Source organism: Symphodus melops (genome assembly GCF_947650265.1).
Source record: "Symphodus melops genome assembly, chromosome: 4".
In the NCBI taxonomy this organism is placed as follows: domain Eukaryota; kingdom Metazoa; phylum Chordata; class Actinopteri; order Labriformes; family Labridae; genus Symphodus; species Symphodus melops.
Window position 1 is genome coordinate 27,399,368 of NC_136694.1, and position 23,936 is coordinate 27,423,303.

Sequence of the window (23,936 nt, forward strand, 5' to 3'; positions counted from 1 at the left end):
TCCTGCCATAATGTCTGAGGAAAACATCCCGAACATTTACACTCCTATAATTATCTCATTATTCTTATTTCCAAACCCAATATTTCTCTTCTTTATGTGGTTTATACCTCTCATCCTCTTAAAGTAAACACACTCCAACACAACATTTGCCATTTACCACCGTGCAGTAAGACTTGCAGGATGAGGTCAAAGTTGTTCCCTGAGACGACTGGGAGAAGGAGGAACGTTCAGTAAACATCAGTCATGAAGGTTAAATCCTGGTGTTTTCCCCTCTGAACATCTCATTTCCTTCAGCCTGCTCTGCCCCGGGGCCGTCATTAGTCTGAACTCTGGAGCAAACATCCATGAGTCTGCCACACGCACAGGTCGCAGCACCAGAGATATATCAAAGCTGACGTAGAAAAGTAAATATTCGGTAAACTGAGCGTGCACCAGGCCCGGTGCGTCCAGGTTTTATCAGGGAAATATTTATTTTTTTGAAAGAACAGGAGATCCGTTTAAAATGATTTTCAGAAATGTACCAATGCAGCCACAGCGTTGTTTTTCCCTGAAAGATGACACTGATTACCACAGTTTAAACAATCGGCAGAGTAAATCACAAAAGAGACACTGAAGAAAAGGAAAATGATTCCCCCCTCAGGAAGTGAAAGAAATCGCTTCAATGTTATCACTTTGAATCATTCTCCGATTTTTTGACATCTGGATTGTTTGTTGTCTTTTTTTTTCATGTTTACATCCACTTTCCTCTGGTATCAATATAAAAAACGTGTACTGCACTGAGTTCTCCTTTTTCCCTTTTGGAAGCTTTATGACTGTAAACTCAATATTCCTGGATGCTGTGCCTCAGGGCTCGAAACCAAACAAAGACACATCCATGCAGTAAACCAGCAGAGCACAATCAAGGCCCCGTAGTCCAGCTGATGTCAGAAAATAAGTCCATACTGTAGACACATTGTAGTGCTGGGAATCTTTGGGTGTCTCTTAATTCAATTTAGATTCTTGATTGTGAATCTATTTTCGAAAAGAAATCAAGATTCATGACTCATGGCTGCTCTGTTTGGATCTCTACTGAGTTAAAGAGTTAGCCTTAGCACTTAGCAGGGAGTGACTGCACCTCAAACACATAGTATAAGAAGTGAGCACATTTGTTTGTGGATTTTTAGTTTTGAAGCTTTTGGTTTTTTGGAGTCAGAAGTGGCGATATTGAGACAGACAGCGGACACCTCCGAGGTTGAATCTTCCTCACATTATTTATTTATTTAACCTAACTGTAGCAGGAAAGTTCCCTTTGGGAGACAACATTTATTTTTTAAAGACAGTATCATAAAGTTCCACACAGGTAGCAGACCACAGACCACAAATATCATGCATTAATCAATACATCCTTTGGTTATAAAACACAAGCACACACTGGTCTAATAATCTTTAATCCTGGTTCTAAAATCCTCCAAGCCAATAAAGTAAATCAACCAATCAGCTGAGGGACACGTAGAAGAAACCGAATGGCAACCATCTGTCATTTAAAGCAGCCGCACACAGACCCTTATAAGCCTAAATAAAATGTAAGCAGATGAGTAAGATAATGACTGAGCCCCAAACATTCATTTGTATAATCCTGCAAACATCTCACCTTTAGAGAGAGTGTCTTTTTTGGACACTTGAGGTACTAAAATCTCTTTCTCATTGGCTACATTCCTCAACCACAGAGAGCTGCTGATTGGTGACATTATTGTGTTTAGGTCCACTCCTCTTGTAAAGTTCACGTCTGTCAGTCATCCTCTTTTTTTTTTTCTTTTTTCATCTCTCCTGACTCCTTCTGTCTCACTCTAATATTTGTAGTATTTCTCATTATCTCGTTTCCCACGAGCACCTCCTCCTCCCTCCTACCGAGCAGATATGACACACAAAAAGCCTCGACCTGCATGTCGTGTCCTTTGTGCTTGCTTCGCCCTCCCTTGTTACCGTACCTTGGTATTTTGTTGAACTCTCAATGCCCATATTTGGCATTGATAAGTACTTTATTAACATTTCATGAAGCATAAGTGTACATGAGTAAAAGTGAAAGCTTTTTTTACAGATGCTAAAACACCAAACATGGTTGATTTTTTTGGTCTGGTCTTCAGTTGTTAAGGACACGACATGAATAAATACTCGTAAATGCTTTCTATTGGCAGGATCAAACTCAAATGAAACCTTAAATGGACTCTTCTATGTAGAACAACACATCAGTGATCTCCAGAAGCACAGAGTTCTGTGAGGAAGCTAATAATGTGTCTACTGTATCAACAAAACGAAATCGGTAGATTGTGTGTAATTTGCAGCGCTCGAGCGAAGGATCTGGCTCGGCCTCTTTGTGCCCATTCAGTCGCTGGATTCTTGCTCTTGGCTGCCTCATCAGTCTGGGTCTCACCCAAAAAACATGCTCTCTGTGCTCACTTCACACGCTTTCTGCCAGATGATTTGTCCGTATCTGCGGCATCTGAGCGGCACATTCAGTGTTGCTTTGGAAAATGGTCCGTGCAGCCCGTCACGATGCCAAGCTCGTCATTGGTTCACCCGGCCGTATGTCCGTGTGTCTGTCACCCACTGCTCCCTCCATATGCAGGGGCTCAGATGCTAACCCATATGTTTCTCTGCATGTGTGACTGTATGCATGTGTGTGTGCCATGTTTATGAATGTCTTTCCTCCTTCTATAGAGGAATACAACACCAGCATTCAGGAGAAGCTTCCTCTTATTATTGGCTCGGCGGCTGCTGGCTTGGTCTTCCTCATCGCTGTGGTCGTCATCATCATCGTCTGTAACCGGTGAGTCAGTCCTGTCTCGTTCTTTAATTAAAGTCTGAGAGCCTGTCGGGTAGATGTATACCCTCCTCCCTCGTGCATTAGTTCTGAGAAGAGGCATACAACTTTTTTCTTTTTCTTTCTTTATAATTTTCAAAAACAATAGATGCTTTGTCTATTTTTCCTCCAATAAGAAGATAACAGCTGAATATCTGGAATTGCCAGTTTCTACACAGCTCTCATGTTGTTGTTTGTATTTCATCTCTCTTCTCTCTTCTCTTTTGCGTGTTAAACCTACCTGGCCTCGACTCAGTCATTTTGATTAAAACTATAAATATGTGTTGTGGAGATAAACCATATGGGTTTAAAGATATTCATTCTTAATACATTCCAGTCTGTCAGCAGCAGAGTTCATTCTTTAAAGTCAGCACTGCAATCATGAAAGTTCTGCAGGTGTTCCCTCTCAGTCAGACTGAAATGTTTGTAACTTTGCCAACATTATAAACTTTCGTTTCCCACTGAGCCCACGCATATTAAAATCTGAAGCTCAGCTCCTGAATCCTTTTTTTTTTTTTTTTTTTTTTAAACAGAAGAATGTGTAAGATGGATTTCTGAGTATGGATTCTTTGGGTAGATTCCTAAAGTTTATATCTCTATGTCTTTGATGGTATACCAACTGTTTGCATTCATCTGGATACTGCCATGATAATGACAGAGGTTGTGCAGTGCATTGTGGGATCGTTCGGGAACATCTGCAGAACAAAATGAAGAAGTGTATGATTCAGAGTTTTCTCTATGAAATAAAAAGTTTTAAATACTCTTTGAAAACCACATTAATACACTTTTAAAAATATATATGTGTGAATGTATCTTTGCCAAGTTATTTACAAGAAGCCACTGAGCTAACATCAACTCAAGCTAGCTGGTAACTAACCTAGCTAATGCTCTAAGACAGGGGTTCCCAAACTTTTCAGGTCGCGACCCCTAATATAACAGTGTAATTTACTGTAACAAAATACTTTTTTGTAAGTTTGTTCACAATAATGAGTCAAAGCTGTAATTTTAATTTTAATTTTTACATGTTTTTGGAAGGAATCTCACAACCCCCATAACAGTGTCTCATGGCTCACCAGGGGGTCACGACCCCCACTTTGGGAACCACAGCTCTAAAAGAGTAATCCATCAGAAAAAGTATGTAATTTATAACTGTATTGATATTTAGTTTGTTTTGGTTTTTTTCAGTTATCCTAGTTTATTCTTTTTTTAATTTAAATCACTGACACCTTAAGAAACTGTATCCCCAAATATGGAAATTTGAATCTAATATTTTATGGTTTATTTTCTCAAATGACAAAAAACTTTTTTTTCAGCTTGACAATGACAAAGAAGGTCTGTTCAAAATGAATTGCTCACACCTCGGTGTATGTGATAAAGTCAATATCAGCCCTAACATTGATTCAGCAGAAGCCAAAGCCCACACCAGCTGGAAAATCATTGAAATGTACGCACCCACCTTGTCCTACTTATCTTAGGGATTTAAAATGACCCTCCTCTCTGGCGTATAAAAAGTGAAAATAGAGATTTTTTTCGATATACTCATCCTTTTGAAACCTCAATGCAGCTGCCAAATAAAAAAAGGAGACAGGGTTTCTGTAGCTAGAAATACGAAGAATTCTTTTTCTATAAAATGTTGGCACTCGGTTGGTGTGTCTGGGTAGACCTGGGGGGTGTTTGATGTGTGATTCTGCCCCTCCCTGCTCCCTCTCTTTGAACCAGAGCTAGAGTTCTTTGTCTTTCCCCCAGGAGGCGGGGCTTCGATAGGGCGGACTCAGAATACACCGACAAACTGCAGCACTACACCAGCGGCCACAGTGAGTACCCCAGCACCCCACCACCGTGCACCCTCCTCCAGCACCACCATGCACACACCTGTCTCCATGACGACCGTCTCACACCGGCATCTCCACAGCTTTCATTCATGCCTCACACACCTGTCTCCATGGCTACCACCTTGCACACTGGTGTCCTTGGCTGCGGCCCAGCTTCAGCACCGCTTCATCCCCCCCCCCCCCCCCCCGCTTTCAAATAATCCCCTTCTCTGTTGTTGACTTAGATTTTACCCCCATCAGAACCGCTGCTCCAGTGTGCATTCTGAGCATCATCACACTTCATCGTTAACCACATTCATTGTGGTGGAAATAGGTCATCCTTTACTCACGTTAACGCCATTAACATGCTAATGCCACGTGAGCCATTTGTCATTGTTGAAAAATTCAAAGACCTGGTGAATGAATGAAAAACTCTCAATGATTTTTTTTCTCTTCATAAAGTAGAGTAGCATAGAGCTTAAATTACAATACTGCAATAAATCTGCGAGAGCGAGCTGGCTCCTTCTAAGATATTAGAGCTAATCCATCTTTCTCTGAATCACTTGAAAGATGCAGATCTTGAGTTTTGATTCCATCCTAATGTGTTTATTTGATGGTGTAATTACCGTCCTGCACCGTCCTTTTCATCTTCATTCCACTCATACAGTGAAAGCTTTGCCTATTCATTCTGATTATGCCAAGCGCAGTCTAGCTTGTGATTTCAAGTGGAATTGTTATTATTTGATAGTAAAATCACAATTTACATTTCATACAGAAACAGATGTTTTGTGCTGAGAGGTTAGGGCTTTTGATAATTGTGAATTTCAGTCTTTAGTTGGGCCTTTGCATGTACGGTATCATTAGTATCATAAAATATTACACAACAGGTATGCATGTAAATAAAATATGCACACTAACATACACTGTATGTACTTGTAATGTTAAGTACAGTCTTTAAGTTGGGTCTAAAATATTAATATTTCAACGCAGTGAAACAGCTTAGGTTCAGATGTAAAAATTGCCAACATGAAGTGCACACAGATATAAATCCCAGTATGTCTGGGATTTCACATTCCTGCATAAAGGTCTTTTTGATTAAAAAAGTATAGAGTTGCAATGTATAAATGATCGATGTTTATTCCTAAAAGTCTGAAAAGGAAGATGATTCTCCAAAAGCCAAAGGTAAAAATACCCCAAAAAACCAAATGTGAGGCATTAAAATGTTATCAAATCTGCTTTCAGACTGTTTTTTTTGCATCACAGCCAAACAACTTGGTTTAATCCCAGCACTGATCAGGAAGACTGGGGTTTCATAGTTTATGGGGTAGCAGCTAGGGTGGCCAAGCATCATCCCAGGGGGGCTCTTGTTATCTCAGACCAACTTCTGGAACTGCTTCTGGATTTGGGGTAAAATGTGAAAGTCGGTGTTTCAAAGCTTTTAGAAGCAGAAGTCAAAGTGTCCTGAATGCATCCTGTCCTCACACCAGTCACAGTCCAGACGTCTCCCCCTGTTTTTTGTTAGTTTTTGCCATGACAGCAGGGTGATCTGTCTTACAGCACTCCGGCCTTGGAAGAAATTGTAGGATTTTGGTAATGGTGGCGTTTTGCCCGGTCAGATTCTCTCCATCTGTTCCTCTCTGAATCTTGTCTCTTCAGCGTACTGCTCCAGGTTATTTGAGACTTTCTGCATGCACGTCTTGCTCTGCAGCAGCCCAGACATGATTTTACTATCCGTTAAAACAGCCTGAGGCCTGATGTGGAGGTGAGAGAAGAATAATCGGATTTCAAACTCAGGACACTTAAGTCTCTGGACACTTAAAGGCCACCTTAAGCCAATTTACCTGGCATCAGGGCTTAGGAGTGCCAATTTATTTCTTGGAGTGGAGCTAGGCGATGCTGATATAGGGTCTGGGTTTCACTGCTGAGTGTTAATGGCACTATGACTCAGTGGAGATGATATATGTATTACCCTGCCTTTATCACAGCTAAGAAGACTAGGAGTACCTTTTTCCTCTCAGGCCGAACTGCCACGCACATTATCAATGAGGCACGAGGCATTACCAGCATTCGTAACCACACCCCCTCCTCCATCTCTCGACCTTCATCCCTTGAATGTCACACATGCATTAAAAGCACACAGGAATGCGTGAATGCAGAGAGAGTTGATCTTTGATGTGCTTGTGACTGTGAAGCCCTCACACGAGTGTGAGTGTGAGCACAAGAGTTAAATATTATAGCCTCTCCTTCCTTTTTTCCAAGTGACTCCAGGAATGAAGATTTATATTGATCCGTTCACATATGAGGACCCCAACGAGGCCGTGAGGGAGTTCGCCAAGGAGATTGATATATCCTGTGTGAAGATTGAGCAGGTCATTGGTGCAGGTAATGGAGAAAGCTTGCAAAAACGTGCCTGCAATATATTACCATAAACCCCATTAAATATACAAGTTGATTTTAAGAACATGCACAAACTCTGCTTACTTGTCCTCTTTAATAACCTTGCATTAATATTTTTTTTTCCTGCTGTGTAACGCCTTCACAGGAGAGTTTGGAGAGGTGTGCAGCGGTAACCTGAAGCTCCCCGGTAAGAGGGAGATGTTTGTGGCCATTAAAACTCTAAAGTCCGGCTACACGGAAAAGCAAAGGCGGGACTTTCTCAGCGAGGCGAGCATCATGGGTCAGTTTGACCATCCTAATGTCATCCGTCTGGAGGGCGTGGTCACCAAGAGCAGCCCGGTCATGATCGTCACTGAGTTCATGGAGAACGGATCGCTGGACTCCTTCCTCAGAGTAAGAAATCTGATGTAGTTTACATTGTGTCCGTGTCTCATTTAGCAAAAAAAATAATTTAAGGTAAATATTTGATTTGAAAGGAATAAATTTAAAAAAAATGTTTTGAAGGTAAATGTCATAAATTAAATGATTATAGCTTAAATTTCATCGGTACCAACCAAAAAAGCTGAGTTGTCGATACGTCTGTGCCTACATGTACCATCATGCATTGCAGGAGATTAGCAGCAGCCCTAACTCTGCTGTTTATGTTTTTTTTCTGCTTTATACTGTCAAATGTCCCCTCTTCAAAAATTAATGGCCACAATTTTTCTGTCTGAAAGAAAAGTTTAGTTTCTGTAACTACTAAGCGACAAATTTTAGACTGAATCTTCTTGTAGTTCCTCCACAAAAAAGGCAGCAACAGTCATCAAACAACAGAAACACTTAGGGTTCAAACGTTAAAGAGTTAAAGCATAAACGTTTTTTAAAAGAGAAAAATGCTCAATTATTTCCAGAAGAATAACTGCTTGTAAATCACTCCCACATGTTTCCACATTAAGTTCCTTGTTGACAAGATAGAGATCTGAAATATTTGACTTTCATGAAGTTACACTCATCAATTCAGTCTTTGCATATTAAGAGAGAAGCTGTGATTTTTGCCAAGCATCATCAACATGGATTCAGTTTCTCTGGCAGAAAACACAGAAAACTCACATCTTAAACTCTGAATTAAGGATCTGATACACGACAGGTTCATTTGGAATCATTCATATTGAATGATCTGGAAACATTTTGCATGATTAGTCGTATCGTAAGTTGATAAAAAAAACAGACTTCTGCTGAATCACATCAGACGACATTTTGAAACATTGAACTGTTTACACTTTGAGTTTTTGTTGGCAGCGCCGCACCGAAGCTGCGTGCGCTACGTGTTAGCTTAACAAGTCGACATGTTGATCCACCTCACTGCTTGAAGCAGCTCGCTGCTCTGTTACTGTGATAAGCTGAAAGCAAAGACTCGATGATCTTCAAAGTTTAATTGCAGTTTTGGACTCGTCTATCTTCTCAGTGTCTGTTAAACTCCACAAACTGACAGAGCTGCTGGTTACCTGTCACAATCTGAAGAGAAGCTTTCATCCAAACAGCATTTTAGTTAAAACTGCAAAGACTTTTTTTTCCTGCCATCTCAGAGAGTAACATTAATTAAAACTACAGCTGACACTTGGTTGCTGTTATAGATGGTGATACAACAGTTTGCACCCCCTGCTGCTGCTGCTCTGTGTAGGTGCATTCACACTCCGGTGATGTTTATGTAGAAAGGATTAATCCTGCAGGCGTAGGTAACTTCAGTGTTTAAAACACCTGACAAACACGGATTTAAATCCTTGTTGCACACACAAAATCTTAGCTGTACACACATATTTGTCCCGAAAATTGCCACGGTGTATAAACTCCTGCGCAGTAATCCTGCTCCAGATAAACAGGAATAAAAAACACACGGTGCCTCCTGTGTCGCTGCTTTAATGCCAAGTGTGACTTCCTTAAAGGTGTTCTCACCTTGTGCAATCCTGCCTGAAACACTGACTGAGATTTCTTCACCACGACTTACTTTTTTTATACCGCCAATTCAGAATAAGTGTTATCTCGAGACGCTTGACAAAGAGCAGGTAAAAGACCTTACCTATTTAAAGTTTAACGGCTATAAAAGTTTACTCTACGTTTCATATTTTTTACATCTTCAGTCTTATGGTGACGGTGTTGGGCCCTCATGCCGCTGATGTTTCTCTTGTTGGTACTTTGCATTCACTGCACATGTTCTCCTCTGCTGATGAGGCGCTACTGTATGTTGATGCATTTACTGTACGAACCAAACACTTCTATACCCCCCCCCCCCCCCCCCCCCCACACACACACACACACACACACACACACACACACACACACACACACACACACACTCCAACCCCCCCCGACTCCCTGACAAGAAATATGCAGCGCTCACAAGTTCACTGGATTTTTAATTTTCATAATCTAAGCAGAGGAGGACATTACAGAGAACCGGTCGTGCTCTCCCATTTACAACCCGCCATAAATAATTCAGATACTTTGCAGGACTTTAAATGAGATGTCAGATGTTAAAAAATGAGGCTGGGTATGAGATGAGATGTCACACGGCCCTTTACCATCTGTCTGGGGATGTTGGTGAACCTAAAAACAAACTTTTTTCCTGATACGACTATTTAGTAAGCTTTTATCATCGCTAATGGCTCATTAGCATTTATGGGATGAATGAAAAGAGCCTTTGATTTCTGGGAATTGGAGATGTATGAGCCTTTGCCAAAGAGGGTTTATATTTAGTTTCCATTCGGTAGATGTGAAATTAACTATTTATTTAATGAGACTTAAAGATAATGGCTGTTATGTGTAGAGGAATGCTACATGTATTTATGCCTATTATTTAGCTATGGGCTTGCCGAAAGTAAAAAAGGATGTGCATCACAGAAATGGTTCTCAAACTTCTCTCAATAATGCAAATCCTTTAAACTTCACGTTAACTATTGCCAAATAGTTTTTTATAGCATATAATGCCTCATATGACTGATGACTGATCAGAGCCTGAAAATTGGAAAATATAAAATACAGAAGGTGTTCTGGCTTCACTTAGCTTTTGGATAATTTCTCCAGCCAAAAAAAAGGACAAACATGTAGGAGGTTTTCAAATTCTTTTGCGATGCCGAAAGAGTTTTCGCGACTCTTCTTTCGCTTGTCACTTCTGTTGTATTGTTTCCTGTATGTCTTCGGCGTTAAACTACAAATCCTTTAACTTGATATCCGTCCATCATGAAGTCCTGACACTCGCCTCTCCGTGAAGGAAAACCAAACAAACAACAACGCCTGAATCAGCTGACTGTTTGACTGACGTCCATTACAATGAACTGATGTTCTTATAGTATGAAATGTGGTTGCTCTATAGCTTTATAAACTATTAAGTGTTCCAGTATTTTTTATGAAGAATGCAGAACTAAACTTAAGTACCTCCATGCAGTTCTCAAAAGAACCCCTCGGCGTACAAGACCCCCGTTTAAGAAACAATATATTATGACAATGTGGTATTAAATATTAAGTTGTGATTGTTGGTGTGAAAACTGTAAATGTTTGCACCAACAAGTACAAATCACAGAATAATTGAATGTGTGTCAATTCATGTGATTATTGATGTTTATTTCCCAATATTTGATCAGTCTTAAAACTGTGTATTACCCACACTGACAGCTTAGATGTTCAAGCTAACACCGAGCTTCAGTCTGCGCTCTGCTCACACAGGTCCTGAGCTTTTATCTTCATCCCACCTGCACCACCACACACCCGCCTCCATCGCCCTCTGAGACACAGAGCATCAGCTCTTTTTGAAATCTGATCTCATAGTGAAGCTGGTTCTGTGTATGTGGATGTTTGTTAAACACATTTGACAGCACGCCGTGTCCAAAACAACAGTGGAGCTCTGCGGCCCCTCGTGGAAACGACCGCTGATGTGTCAGAGTCTCTGAACGTGGTTGCTGTCTCTCTGAGGTGATCGCTGTGGATGGTTCACGCTGCAGTGTGAACTGTGTGCTGCCTCCTGGAGAAAGGGCGGCTGAATGTTTAAGGAAGGAGAAGTTCTTCCACGCACCGACTCTGACTCAGACGTCTCCGTGTCTCTGATCGTGAGACACCTGTCTGATTCCACTCTGAAAAATAACGATGAATTACAGTCTATTACAGTGCCACAAATCAATGGCATTTCTATTATACAACCCAGACTGCAGCACCGCACTGCTGCTGATCACATTATTGAACTCAAACCAGATCTCTTAAGATAATATTTTTATTGATTTACATTTGAAAATCCACGCATTGATTACAATTATTAAACCATTTCCTTTTAGTTTTTTTGCCCTCATTGTTCACTGACCTGGTCTCTACTGTAAATGTGCTCATCTATTACAGCTGTGACATGTATTCTAATGAAAGAGTGGAGATCTGATTAACTATTCTGTGGTTAATTAATGATTATTTCAAACTGAAATCAAAGGATCGCTTGAAATTAAAACCACAAATTTTAGTTTTAAAGAAAAACACAACTTTGCTAAAATAGTAAGATTTGAAATCGGTGTCGTCTTCCCTAAAGACAAAATGCGTCCAAACAACCGGCATTGCTTCCCTGTCGTGGATTGGACGTGTTGTCACGTGACTGTGTTCTGAAAATAATCAACCTGGGCAAGATCACGTCAGTTAGCGGTTCTGACTGTCAGTTTGGATTAATTTCCTTATCCCACATGTCATTTCAGATTATATTGAAGGTTTTAATTAATACTGGCATCAGTAGCAACAATGCAATGTAAGGAACCTATCCATAGCCTGTGTATAAACCTGGACGTCACACACTTGTTTCTGAAGCAGACTTCTGAAGCCCTTCTTTGGCGGTTGCCATATTGGAACGAAAACTCAACATTTGTTGTTCATCATCAGAGGTCAGGTTAGCTTTCAGGAGTTTAGTACACAGGCTGGAGATTGGGATTCATCCAAGAAAAGATTGAGAGAGTATTTGTCAATCAGAGCTAAACAGGCGTCTGGAACATTATTTTAATACAAACGAATAAAGCTAGGTCTTTATTCACACAGTTTCTTTTCCACTTTTGGATATTTTTTCTACTTAACTGACCATTAAGACTTTGGAGGAGTCCTCCCAATTAAAGTTTATGCAAACACCGCACAGATTAGATGTCGATGTGTAATTCGGAGAAAGGTTTTCATGAATTATGCATTCTGCTTAATTGCTGCAGTACACGAGGAGAAGCAGCTTGAGTCGAGGAGAAGCATCCGCTGGGCTAATGAGCAGCAAAGTGTTTGAGAGAGAAATAGGCTGGTGGAGCGATCATGCAGACTGTTAATATGGCTGTGTCCTTCCAGCCACCCCCCCCCCCCCCCCCCCCCCCCCCCCTCTCCGGGTCTGTCTGTCCGTCTGCCCACCCCCGTCCTCGTGCTCCTTTCTCTCTGGAATCTTCTGTTCTCCGGACGACGTTGTGGGTGGTGGGGAGAGAGTGCAGGTGTGCACAGTTGGAGGCACAGCTGCGGCACTGCTCCAGACGCTCTGCATGCATGTGGTAAAGCCCTCACCAAACTGAGGAGGGGAACAGCTGTAGACAGGCAGCCAGACCCCGGCTTAGCCCCCCACCCGGCCCTGCAGAGGCCACTTCAGCCCAAGCAGAACCTCCCTGGTAGTGTCCTTCAGGGCCTCTGCAGAGAAACTTAAACCACAAAGTAACTTCCCGACGTCAGACACATGAGGGTTTGGTTACAGGTAGACATGTCTAAATTAAATTATTATAATTAGAGTCAAAGAGTTATGTGGGCATTTGTGTTAACGCCACATTTCTTTAATGCAGGAGGAGTTTTAGGAGAATGTAAGAATTTTTACAGTATAGAAAATCACTTCAAATCCTATTTAGTGATTGCAAAAAGCTCAATTTGTCTCATGAAGCCAGTGTGTAAAGAGTTTGTAAAGTCATGTCATGAATTCCTTTAGTCTGTTAGACACAAACGATCTTCACCATCGCTGATTCCCTCCATGTTTCTTTAAGAAGCGGTCACTGTCTTTAGGTACCATTGCCTACAAATAGAATATTAAAATTCATGATACTTCCTTGGCCTGAAATGATGTAAATATTGACGGCAGATTTCACCGTGAGGCACCCTGTGCAATTTTTGGAAAGCCCATTAAATATTGAAACGGTGTTGGAGAAGCAGGAGCACCGGTTACGCTCAGTGGTTGGAGCATGCTCAGATGTGCACACGTTACAGTCCTCGTAGCAACGGCCGGATCTCGGCTTTTTACTGCATCTCCCACTCCTTCCTGTCTCTCTTCAGCTGGCCCGTCCAATAAAACGTTCCAAAAATAATGCAGAGAAATTGTAGATTTCAACAATTGCCTTTTGGAAATAAGTAATCTGGAACTACCATTTTCTATCATGTCCTCATTTCATCTTGTCTGTTGGAGGCACACATTAATGGAACAACTACTACTTAACCTTCTTAAGAAAAAAACAAACCCGTCATGTACTGATACATGTCTGTGTTATCTGTTTACGCTTCTGCCTCATCCTGTGTTTTACACTGATGTCTGTTGCTGCTTGTGTAGCCAATGTGTCCATCTTCTGTGTAAAACTGTGTGTCAGATCTTTCGTGTGCTGTCCTGTGTGGTTTTCTGCTTTTTAGGACTACAGATGAAATGTAGATTTACAGTATCTACATTTCTGTGTTATCAGATTTGTGGATTAATTTTGAACCAGTTCACTGAATCCAATAAATAAAAACCTAAATAATTGAATAAGTTAAAAACTAAAACAAAACTGCAGCTCTCCTTTAGGCATACTGTAGGACTTCTGCTGAATTAAAATGTCTTTATTCAACAAAATCTATATAAAGAAGTAGCTTTATATATATATATATATATATATATATATATATTCTCACTTGCAAAATATTTTAAAAGTTAATATCAACAATTATTTTTTCAATTGTCAAGATTCTCCTTTTAAATATTTGAAAATGGATTCAAACTCATCGTTTTGACTTGATTTGTTAGAAATGGAAGTCAAACTGAATATGATGTCATTTTGACTGCAGAGAGAACTAAGTTATTATTTTGCAGCTCAAATCGAACTCTTTAAATCATACAAATATTTATTTCTCACCAGTGGAGTCTTTTTGTATTTTTTAATAATTAAAGGGGATACACAACGTCAAAACGTGTAAATTTGAAAACATTTTGCATGATGTGAAAAATAACTGACAGATAAATAAACAGCTGAACATGTCGAAGTACATTTCCACATTATAAATTGTGGATATTTTTCCCACTAGTGTAAACATTCTGCTTCCATTCATCCCTGCGGATCAAATGTCCAAAGAGTGTGCCATATGTTTGAAGTTACTGTAACATGACTTCTGTCTGTTTCGCAGCAAAACGACGGGCAGTTCACCGTCATCCAGCTGGTGGGTATGCTGCGCGGCATCGCCTCAGGCATGAAATACCTGGCCGACATGAACTACGTGCACCGCGACCTGGCTGCTCGGAACATCCTGGTCAACAGCAACCTGGTGTGCAAGGTGTCCGACTTCGGCCTCTCGCGCTTCCTGGAGGATGATACTTCAGACCCGACATACACCAGCGCTCTGGTAAGAAAAAACATTCCAGTATTAGACGCCTTGCAGGGGGCCGCAACTCTCTGGAAAAATATGGGTTTAGACTTTAAAAACACAACTAAAGTCAGTAAATACTAGGACTGTATTAATGTAAAAAGAAAAGTATGGAAAATGTGTTTTTATCCAAAGTGCCCTCTTTTGTTTTCAAAGCCTTTAAAGTGCATTTAAACAGAGTATTACTAACCAGATATGAAGCTTTTAATAATAAATATTTTGAGATGAAGTCTTTCTTTCTGAATGTTGGTGCTTGTAGGTGTTTTAATTGAAACAATAAATTTTATGCAGAAACTCTTTATTTTAATTCAGTTTAATCAACTTTTTTGTAGCTACATTTTAGATCTTATTAATGAAAAAAAATACACAATTATTTCAAGGGGTTTTTTTGTGACTAGTTTTAAGGTCCCAGGTGTTAGATTAAGAATCAACTCAATACTTTCTGAACAGAGAGAAAAGGGAACATCAAGTGTCCAATCCCAATTTGCCGTTATTTCCCATGTTAACTGTTTTTGCACCAATACACAAAGACAAACTCCTTGTTTATGTAAATGTACTTTACGACCACAAATCTACCATAATTCTCCGGCAACACGATGGCAGACATCGTCAGAATGTAACCTACATGTTTACGTCCCTGAAGTATTTCGAACATAAGAATCTTAAGGCGACCTTGTCTTCATGACAGAATGAAGGTCAAACTGTCTTCTGAAATAAATGTCATATGTTTTCATTATAAAGGCGAGTTTGTCTGATACTATCTGACATGACCAGAGTGATCACATTCATCCTGTGCTACCAGTTGATTTTATATAACCTTGAAGTGAAGTGCACTTTCAATCTGATTCTCTATCCGGACAAACTTCGCTCCTTCACCTGTTCCTCCTCCTCCTCCTCCTCCTGTATTTCATGTTCCACACGTTGCTCCCAGGGGTTTTGTTTTATCCACTTCCCAGTTTGGGTTACTGTCTGACATTGTTGCTGTGAACGCCGTCTCTCTCTGGAGTCAGGACACTGTGACGGTCAGGTTTCCGTCTCGCTTCCACTCGCTGAGGTTGTGCCCTTTGTGTTTCACAGGGAGGGAAGATTCCTATCCGATGGACTGCACCCGAAGCCATCCAGTACAGGAAGTTCACCTCGGCCAGTGATGTGTGGAGCTACGGCATCGTCATGTGGGAAGTCATGTCCTACGGAGAGCGGCCGTACTGGGACATGACCAATCAGGATGTATGTATTTAATCTCCACTTTAGTTACTTTTTAAAATCTCACATGAATCCTCTGTAAAAAAATAAAAAAATTAAAATCCCCCTAAACTATTTTTAAAACAAAGCCTCACTGCACACGTAGCTTTTCTTTCGTCTCCTGGGTTTCATTCCAGCCTCAGACTCCTCAGAGTTACATTTTGTCATCGTATCTGCTTTCTTTTAGCTTAACAGCAGCTTTCACTCCGGGCTTTTTTTATATGAAAAATTCTCCCGCAGTCACCGCAGAGACATAATCAGATCATTTGAAATGCACCGAAGAGCTCGGTGGACAGTCTCTGCTCTTGACTGGAGCCTCCATTTCCTCTCTCCCTCTGGGTGAGCCGAGGACTGAGCAAATTATGGAGAGCGAGATAATGAAAATAGTTTCAAATTGAAAGTGAGAACACTAATGTGCTAAGAGGGAGCGAGGAGCTCACCGGTTATCTTATTAGCAGCTCCAGATAGTGTTTCTGCTCCATCGGGGTGCTCGTTCAGAGGCCTCATGAATGAGATTAATCTGGCTTTGAATGGAGCTCCTTTAATGGCCCCCCGATAATGAGCAGTGGTGGTGGGGGGTGGTGGGGGGAAGGGGGGGGGGGGGGGGGGGTTTGCTGTGCGTCCTCGTCACAAGTGTCCTCCAGGTTGTCTCACTTCTGTGTGCCCTCCTGGCCAACAACATCCCGGGCCTGAGTCAGACGCAGCTTTAATGTGGTGTGACAGAGAGAGAGAGCATTAAATACTTTGTAAAGGCCACAGATGAGGTCACTGCTGGCACACAGGACAAGTTCCTGGAATAAGGTTTACGCTTGTAACGACCAAACTGCTGTTTAACAACTCTGCACATCTTGAACTCATGTGCTGATTTGTGCACAGATATATGTGTCCGTACACTTATTGTATGAATGATAATGTAGACGGCTCGAGGAGCGGAGCAGCTGCGTGCACGCTGAGACGAACAGATGCTCTTATTGTATGTTCATCAAGAGGGGTCGCATTTCTGCCAATAATTACTTCATATTGGACATTGTTTGTGCATGTGGATTATATTAAGAGAGTCATCCAGAAGCTTTTTTATGTACTCATGACATCTTTATAACCTGAGAGGAGGTTTTAAAAAGTGGAGTGGATCCGTCCTGGAAAGTAACTCAGTGCGTTTGTTCAAATGTAAAATCAGGTTAAGGAATATAACTGGGTGTATTTATTTGACACAAGAGTACACGTCTGCACCACTTTAGTCAAGGTTTAATAAGAGCATTACTTTCCTTTTTCCTTTTTTCCTTTTTTTCTTTTCTTTAGAAAAGTGTGACACTTGGTTCACTTTTTTTGTGGCACAGTTTTGTGACCTTTAACCTTTCAAAAATGGAGCCTGGTGCAAAATTACCTTGAGGCATTGATTTCCCTCGCTGGAGTTTTTGTCACCTTAACCAAACGATGATAACAAAGTGAAGGTGATGTTGAACCTTGTGTTCTGCATGAATTCATACATGATCATATTAATGCAGTACTTGAGTTCTTTCCTTTCCTTTCTCCTGTCCATCGATCGATCTTCCTCTCTGTAGAGCCTCAAAGCAACCCTTAGAGATCTGTGTCTCCCCCTGCAGGTCATCAACGCCATCGAGCAGGACTACCGGCTGCCCCCGCCCATGGACTGCCCCAGCGCGCTGCACCAGCTCATGCTGGACTGCTGGCAGAAGGACCGCAACAACCGGCCCAAGTTCAGCCAGATCGTCAACAACCTGGACAAGATGATCCGCAATCCCAACACGCTGAAGGCCATGACCCCGCTGTCGTCAGGGTGAGTCGGAGGGGGGGGAGATTAATGGAGGAATTTGTTTTTAAATGTTTTGACTCGCATTCCCTTTGTCTGCTGGTATTACTTGCAGTCATAACATTTGGTATAAATAGTTTAAGATGTGGGTTCGTCTCTAAAGGCGACCCACAACACACATCTTTGGGTTCGAGCATCATTTGACGTGGATAACATCTCGAAAAATACTGTGCAACTTATTCTCTTAATGTAAACCCTTTCCTCTTTCTAAAAAGGAAATTCCTGCTCCCGCTGCAGTGCCATCCGTAGCACAGTTGACTTTTCTTTCAAACACAAGTGTCTCTTGTTTCTCCTGGCGCCGGGCGGTTATGTAAATGAAAGCCTTTTGGTTTGATAGATCAAAACCTTCCCAAGGAACGCTCCGGGCGAGACCTGGTTTGTAGCAGATTTTTGCAAGTTTCAAAACAAAACAATTGAAAGCGTTGCTGCACTGGGTGTTAGTTTCCTTTGAGTGACTGGGTTGACTGATTTCCATTATCCACTGTCTGTACTTTCATTTGCGGTGTGTGGAGGATCGAGGGCCAGATTTTCCACCGACACTGAGTGGGTATATTGGCTCCCTGAAGCCCATCACTTCATTTGGAAAATTCACTTTACGAGGAATCCGTTTGGAAAGTATTGGTTCATGAATAAGGCCAGGGGGATTCTCTAAAGTTCTGTTTGAATGTAATGTAATCATTCATATTTGAATCAAACACAGGTGGTCCGCTGCTGTCAGGGATGTCGGAGCTGCCAGTTTGTATCATCATTACTCTTAACGTCCCCTGCTTGTGTCTCCCTCAGTGTTCACCTCCCCCTCCTGGACCGCAGCATCCCCGACTTCTCCAGCTTCAGCACCGTGGACGAGTGGCTGGACGCCATCAAGATGGGCCAGTACAAAGACAACTTCGCCAACGCTGACTTTTCTACATTCGACGTGGTGTCCCAGATGACCATGGAGTAAGTGCCGATGAGTCCTGTCATTATGGTCGACGAAACATCACATCGAGCAGCGTTATGGTCTCGTGTATCGCTCAGGACTTTGAGCAGCAGTTTGAGCTGAAATAGATAAAATAATGGTTTGGGAACTTTGCTGGAAAACCTTACTTTAAAAAAGAAAAGTATCGTCCCCATGTATCGAGGCTTTAGTCCTCACGCGAGTGGCCCGGGTTTGTGTCCAGCCTGTGGCTCCTCTCCCGCATGTCTCTGCCTGATTTCCGCCTCTGTCCACTTTCCTCCCTATATAATAAAGGCAAAAAGGCCAAAATAAATGTTAAAGCTCCTGTGAGGAGTTTTTAGGTGGTTATGAAACAGACGGACATTTATTCTGATTCCTTTCTACGTCCTACAAAAGCAAACGAGACCATCAGGACAGCGATTGAGTGTATCTACCTTGTTTTTATCAATGCCTCAAAGCGCTGCAGCCGGGTAGGTGTCACACAAAGTGAGTGACAACGTGCTGCTGAAGAAAACTTTATGTACAGTTTCCATGCAGAGATTCACAGTCAAGCAGATTTGTGATTGCTTAAAGGTGCAGATGGCCCGGTGGTCAGTCCACGCCAAGTGTACGGAGGCTTAAGTCCACACCGCGGCTCCTTATGTCGTATGTCAATCCCTACTTATTCTCTCAGATGTCCCTCTCCATCCACTGTCCTGAAGGCATAAAGCCCATCTAATAAATCTGAAATGAAAAATAAATCACTAGCTACACATGTACAGGACAGAATCAGCAGCAAGTTCAGTTCCTCACAGAAGCTTTAAAATCAACAATGACTTCCCTAACCCTAACGCCTACTCCTCCATCATGAAGTCTTACTTCCTGCGTGCTGATGGGAGTCTCATCCTCGAGCATTTAGCTCAGAGAGTACAACGATTGGAAAGAAAAGCAAGAAACCAAACACTTAAAGACATCCGAATCACCTAAAGGGGATTCAATAGAATATGAAACTAAAAAAATCGATACAGAAGTTTTTCACCTTTTTGTTAAGGGGATTAATTGACGCTCCCTCTTAATCTTTAAACCTGGACAAATACGAGACTCTGCCTCTGGCCCTCAATGAAAGCAGTTCGGTGCACCGCATGTAATGAGATGACGGTAATGTTGCAGTTATAAGACTGAATAGTACGCACAATAGCTCCCAGCCCCAACGGCGCTCTTTATTCTTCGCCATGTGTTTATCAGGCCTCTGTTTGACCTCACTTTAAGGATCGTCACGAACATTGTAGCATTAGGTGGCTGAGCCGGTCTATGCAGAGAGAGGAGTCTCACAACTTCAGATCTAATCGTGTTAAGAACGTCCTCTGTGGAGAAAACAGAAAGACAGTCATTTCCTGTCTCTGAACAGATTAACCCACGGAGAAGTGGAGCTTCAATTCTTTGAACAATACAGATGGTGATGTGTAATCCAATAAACCTGATTACTGCTGGGATTCAGAAGAATTTCTCCGTCTATTCAACAAACTGAGCCAAACTGAATTATGTAAAGCGCCACAGTGGGTCAGAGAACAGCAAGTGCTGCTCATATTACTGTAAGAAAACTGTTTTTTTTTTTGAGGGGTCGGCCATTTATTTTTGTCCGAATTTGACACACGGTAAAAGAGAAATACGATCTCATGTTGTGTCAGTCATGTTTTTGCGCTCTGACTCTGAAAATGTTGCCTGCCATTATCGAAGCAGGTTTGATGCACTTTTTCACATTCATCCATGTTTGTGTGTGTGTGGTTGTCTTCTGCGTCCGTACCTCAAAGGTACAGTCAGCCGCTGTTCACGATCAGCTGCTTCGCAGGATGGTGTTCTTTGTAAAGTGCGCTTCTATTATAAATGCAGCGTATCAAACTGGCAAACACTGACATCCTGAAATACACCAGGAAGTGACTGGGATTATTCTGCAGATCTTTTATTGACAAATGAAACTCTTCCTGTCATGTAGTCGGACCTTGTTGTTGTTGTCTTTTTAAAAGGAATGAAAGAAACACAAAGCCAACTTTAGATAGATAGATATATAGATACTTTATTGATCCCGAGGGAAATTCACTTTACTGTTTGATCACACTGCGTGATGAGAATGAGACATTTTATAATTTGACAACTGATCAAAAAATAAATGCTGCGGACCGAGTGTGCAAGGCGTCAAAGACGTTTTTAAACATAAGACAATGAGAATCAAAGAAAAAAAGAGGGTTGTTGTTATACACACATCACATGGCTGCAAAACACTTAAAAAAAACGGACACAGCTTTTGATTGGTTGAGCGACGATGTTCTACGCCTCTTTAATCAATTTACATTAACAGTCACTGTTTCCTGCCAATCATCATCGTCTTCTTTTTCTGCTTCCACGTGTGATTCTGATGTCTATGACGTAAACGTGTTCCTGATGAAAACGATCGATGTTCTAACGTTAGCGTGACATCCGCTTCCCTCTCTCCGCAGTGACATCCTGAGGGTGGGAGTGACGTTAGCGGGTCATCAAAAGAAGATCCTGAACAGCGTCCAGATGATGCGGGCACAGATGAACCAGATCACGTCTGTGGAGGTCTGACCCTCCGAGCACAGCAGAGGGGGGAGATATATATATATATATATAAAAATGGCTGTTGGGGATGCAGGGCTCTGGGTGCGGATGATGGAGTGGATGTTTTTTTCGCAGTTACAGTGTGTCTGGTCTTCCCTCCAGACTACCAGTCATCCCCCGCTCCCCCTCCCCACCTCCCTCTCTTCTCCTCCTCCTCCTCTCATCCCTCCATGACTCTCCCTCCATCCTCGGGATCAGCTGTGGGGAGTCGTGGAAGCAGAAGTCCACAAAGCGGGGACCCCACAGCCGACCCACCTCTGGAGCTAGAAACACGGGAGGTTAGAAGTGACCAGCAACACATTCTTCAATCTTCCACCGGTTTTTCATTTGATGTTGGATTTTCATTTTCATTTTTTTGGGTTTTGTTTGTTCTGATAATTTTGTAAAGAATTTTCTAAAGACATAAAAAAAAGAAAAACTGAGTAAAAGGCGAGGAGTTTATCTAAATTTATAGATGATTATAAGGTTGTAAACTAGACGGACTGAGTAGGAAAGCTACCCTTTAAAAGGGCAAAAAAAAAGAAACAAGGAAGTGAAGGCCATCCTCGACGCGATGTGGGTATCGTCTCTGCCAGGTCTAATTTTGGACGTCCGGAGGAAACAGCAGTGAGTGTTGAAGAGGCCGATGGACACTACACGCACTCCGATCTGTTCCCCCCCCCCCCCCCCCCCCCGGAGAGAAAATAAATTAAAAACCCTACAATGGACGATTTCATTTGACATGGACTGATGTCAAAAATCATTCAGTGACAATTCACACGGTGAAATCCCGAAAAAGACAAAAAAAAAAAGTTTTTTCATCATTGCAAGTAATTTTCTATATTGTGTGAATTTTTGTGATGAAGATTCCGTCTCACCATGCTTCCTCTCACTGCAAAACAAAACCACACGTTTGTTCTGATTTTGACCTTTACGCGCTCACATCTTGCCAAATAGAAGTCTCTGTTTTTTGCATCCGGATCATGATCCTGTAATGTACATATCAGTCGCACTTGACCTGCCACAACGCAAAAGACTCAAAACAAAAAAAAAACAAAAACAAAAAAAAAAGATTCAAACACGAGAAGAAGTGACTGCAGAGAGGATCACGCTGTTGGTACCTTCAGTTTCTTCCCTTACTCTGTGAAACTACAAATAAACAACGAGCTCCGTCGTAGATTCACACTAAAAGAAACAGGTTCTACTGTTTACATCGCGTCCATACAGTTCATCTCTGTGCACACGTGCACTCTGCACCCGACGCGTTGGGACGCGTGTTTGATAGCATGCTGAGTGAGTGCTTCATTTCACAGTGCTTTGATTTGCTGCAATTTACTGCAACTCTGTTTGGTGAGAGCTTGAGTTTGACACTCTTTACAGAGTATAATGTGGCTGCATTATATTCACCCTTTCTGCTTCTTCTTCTTCTTCTTCCAGTTTTTTTTTTTTTCCTTTTGAAGATTTTACGTTGAAAGTATTAAAGTTTTGATACCACACACATTTACACAAACACACCGTCATGAATAGACTTTACAATCAGGCATTTGTTCACGAAAAACAAGAATGCTATGTGTTATATTTTTGCAATGTCTGTATGGATGTTATTGAAATGTTATTATTACCACTTTTATTTTCCTGCACTGAGTCTACTGTATGACTCCAAAAAACAAAAAAAAAACACTCTGGATCTTCCATCAATGCTTAGAAAGTTTATTTTTAAAACATGATACATGTTGGTGCACTCAACCATGTAGATAATCCAAGCAGGCTTTGTTTTCCTTTTGCAGACAGTATATGCATTTTCTGTCTGGGTGTCTTTGAACAGGAGCTGTCCATCATGGTGTAATGGTTGTGGGGGAAACATGGAGTTTGTAGCATTGCAGTGATTCCCTGTAGATGGTGGGTTTATGCACACAGCCATTAAATGATAGCAGTGGCGCAGAGCTCCAGACCTGACAGGCAGACACGGACGTCCAGCTGTGAGCCATCGGTAAGAAGCGTCCGGTCACAGCGGGGCGGCTGCACCCCGATCACAGCCGCTCTGTCCGAAGCACTGATTCCCTCTCACTCCCCTTGATCACAAACACACACACACACACACACGTCTGCCCACCACCTGTCTGCCGCTCTCACTGATCTCACCACTGTCGGACTTCTGCAGTTGTCTCGCTCCGTCTCGGCGAGTTTCAAAGCATCTGCAGCAGCAGGCGAGCTGACATTCATCAGTGCAGCAGTTGTGTGTTGTCTTGTCTTTAAAAAGATTCCTGCAGACCGGACAATGCTTCCATTTTTGAACCAAATCCTCAGAGTTTTTGTGGCTTCAGTTCCAAAAAAACCTGGTAAAAAAAAAAAAGAGAAAGAAAGCAAGAAACCTCAGTTACTGCAGTCTTGTCATCCTACTTTTGATTATCCCTGCCTGTCCAGAGAATTCAAAGCCGGAGATGGAGAGATTTTTCTTCTTTTTTTCTGCTCCATAATCCCCTCCTCGGTTATTTTCATCTGCACTGACACATCAGAAAGAATTTTTGTAACATATGAGGCTTGAGGAGGAGAATCATGAGCTGTTAGTCATAGCTGAGAGACGAACGAGCAGTGACTCTGTGACCTAAATGCCACTGATGCCAACATGCAGTTTGCTTTTTCAACTAAGCTCAACACTGTCTTCCCTTT

General features: G+C 41.8%; 1 protein-coding gene across 5 annotated transcripts in view; it reads left to right on the plus strand.

The window, feature by feature from the left end:
• Positions 1–23,637, plus strand: part of ephb2b (eph receptor B2b) — a 152,207-nt gene extending 128,570 nt beyond the window's left edge. The window contains exons 8-17 of one of the 5 annotated variants that reach the window (XM_079341947.1): positions 2,698–2,806; positions 3,875–3,973; positions 4,586–4,653; positions 6,910–7,032; positions 7,193–7,440; positions 14,425–14,640; positions 15,739–15,888; positions 17,508–17,701; positions 18,518–18,673; positions 21,146–23,637. In XM_079341947.1, the coding sequence (XP_079198073.1) occupies positions 2,698–2,806; positions 3,875–3,973; positions 4,586–4,653; positions 6,910–7,032; positions 7,193–7,440; positions 14,425–14,640; positions 15,739–15,888; positions 17,508–17,701; positions 18,518–18,673; positions 21,146–21,254 (1,472 nt within the window). In that variant the 3' untranslated portion in view covers positions 21,255–23,637. The remainder of the gene's footprint in view (positions 1–2,697; positions 2,807–3,874; positions 3,974–4,585; positions 4,654–6,909; positions 7,033–7,192; positions 7,441–14,424; positions 14,641–15,738; positions 15,889–17,507; positions 17,702–18,517; positions 18,674–21,145) is intronic. The other 4 variants (XM_079341948.1, XM_079341949.1, XM_079341950.1 and 1 more) reach the window with 4 other exon arrangements.
• Positions 23,638–23,936: the final 299 nt, after the last annotated feature.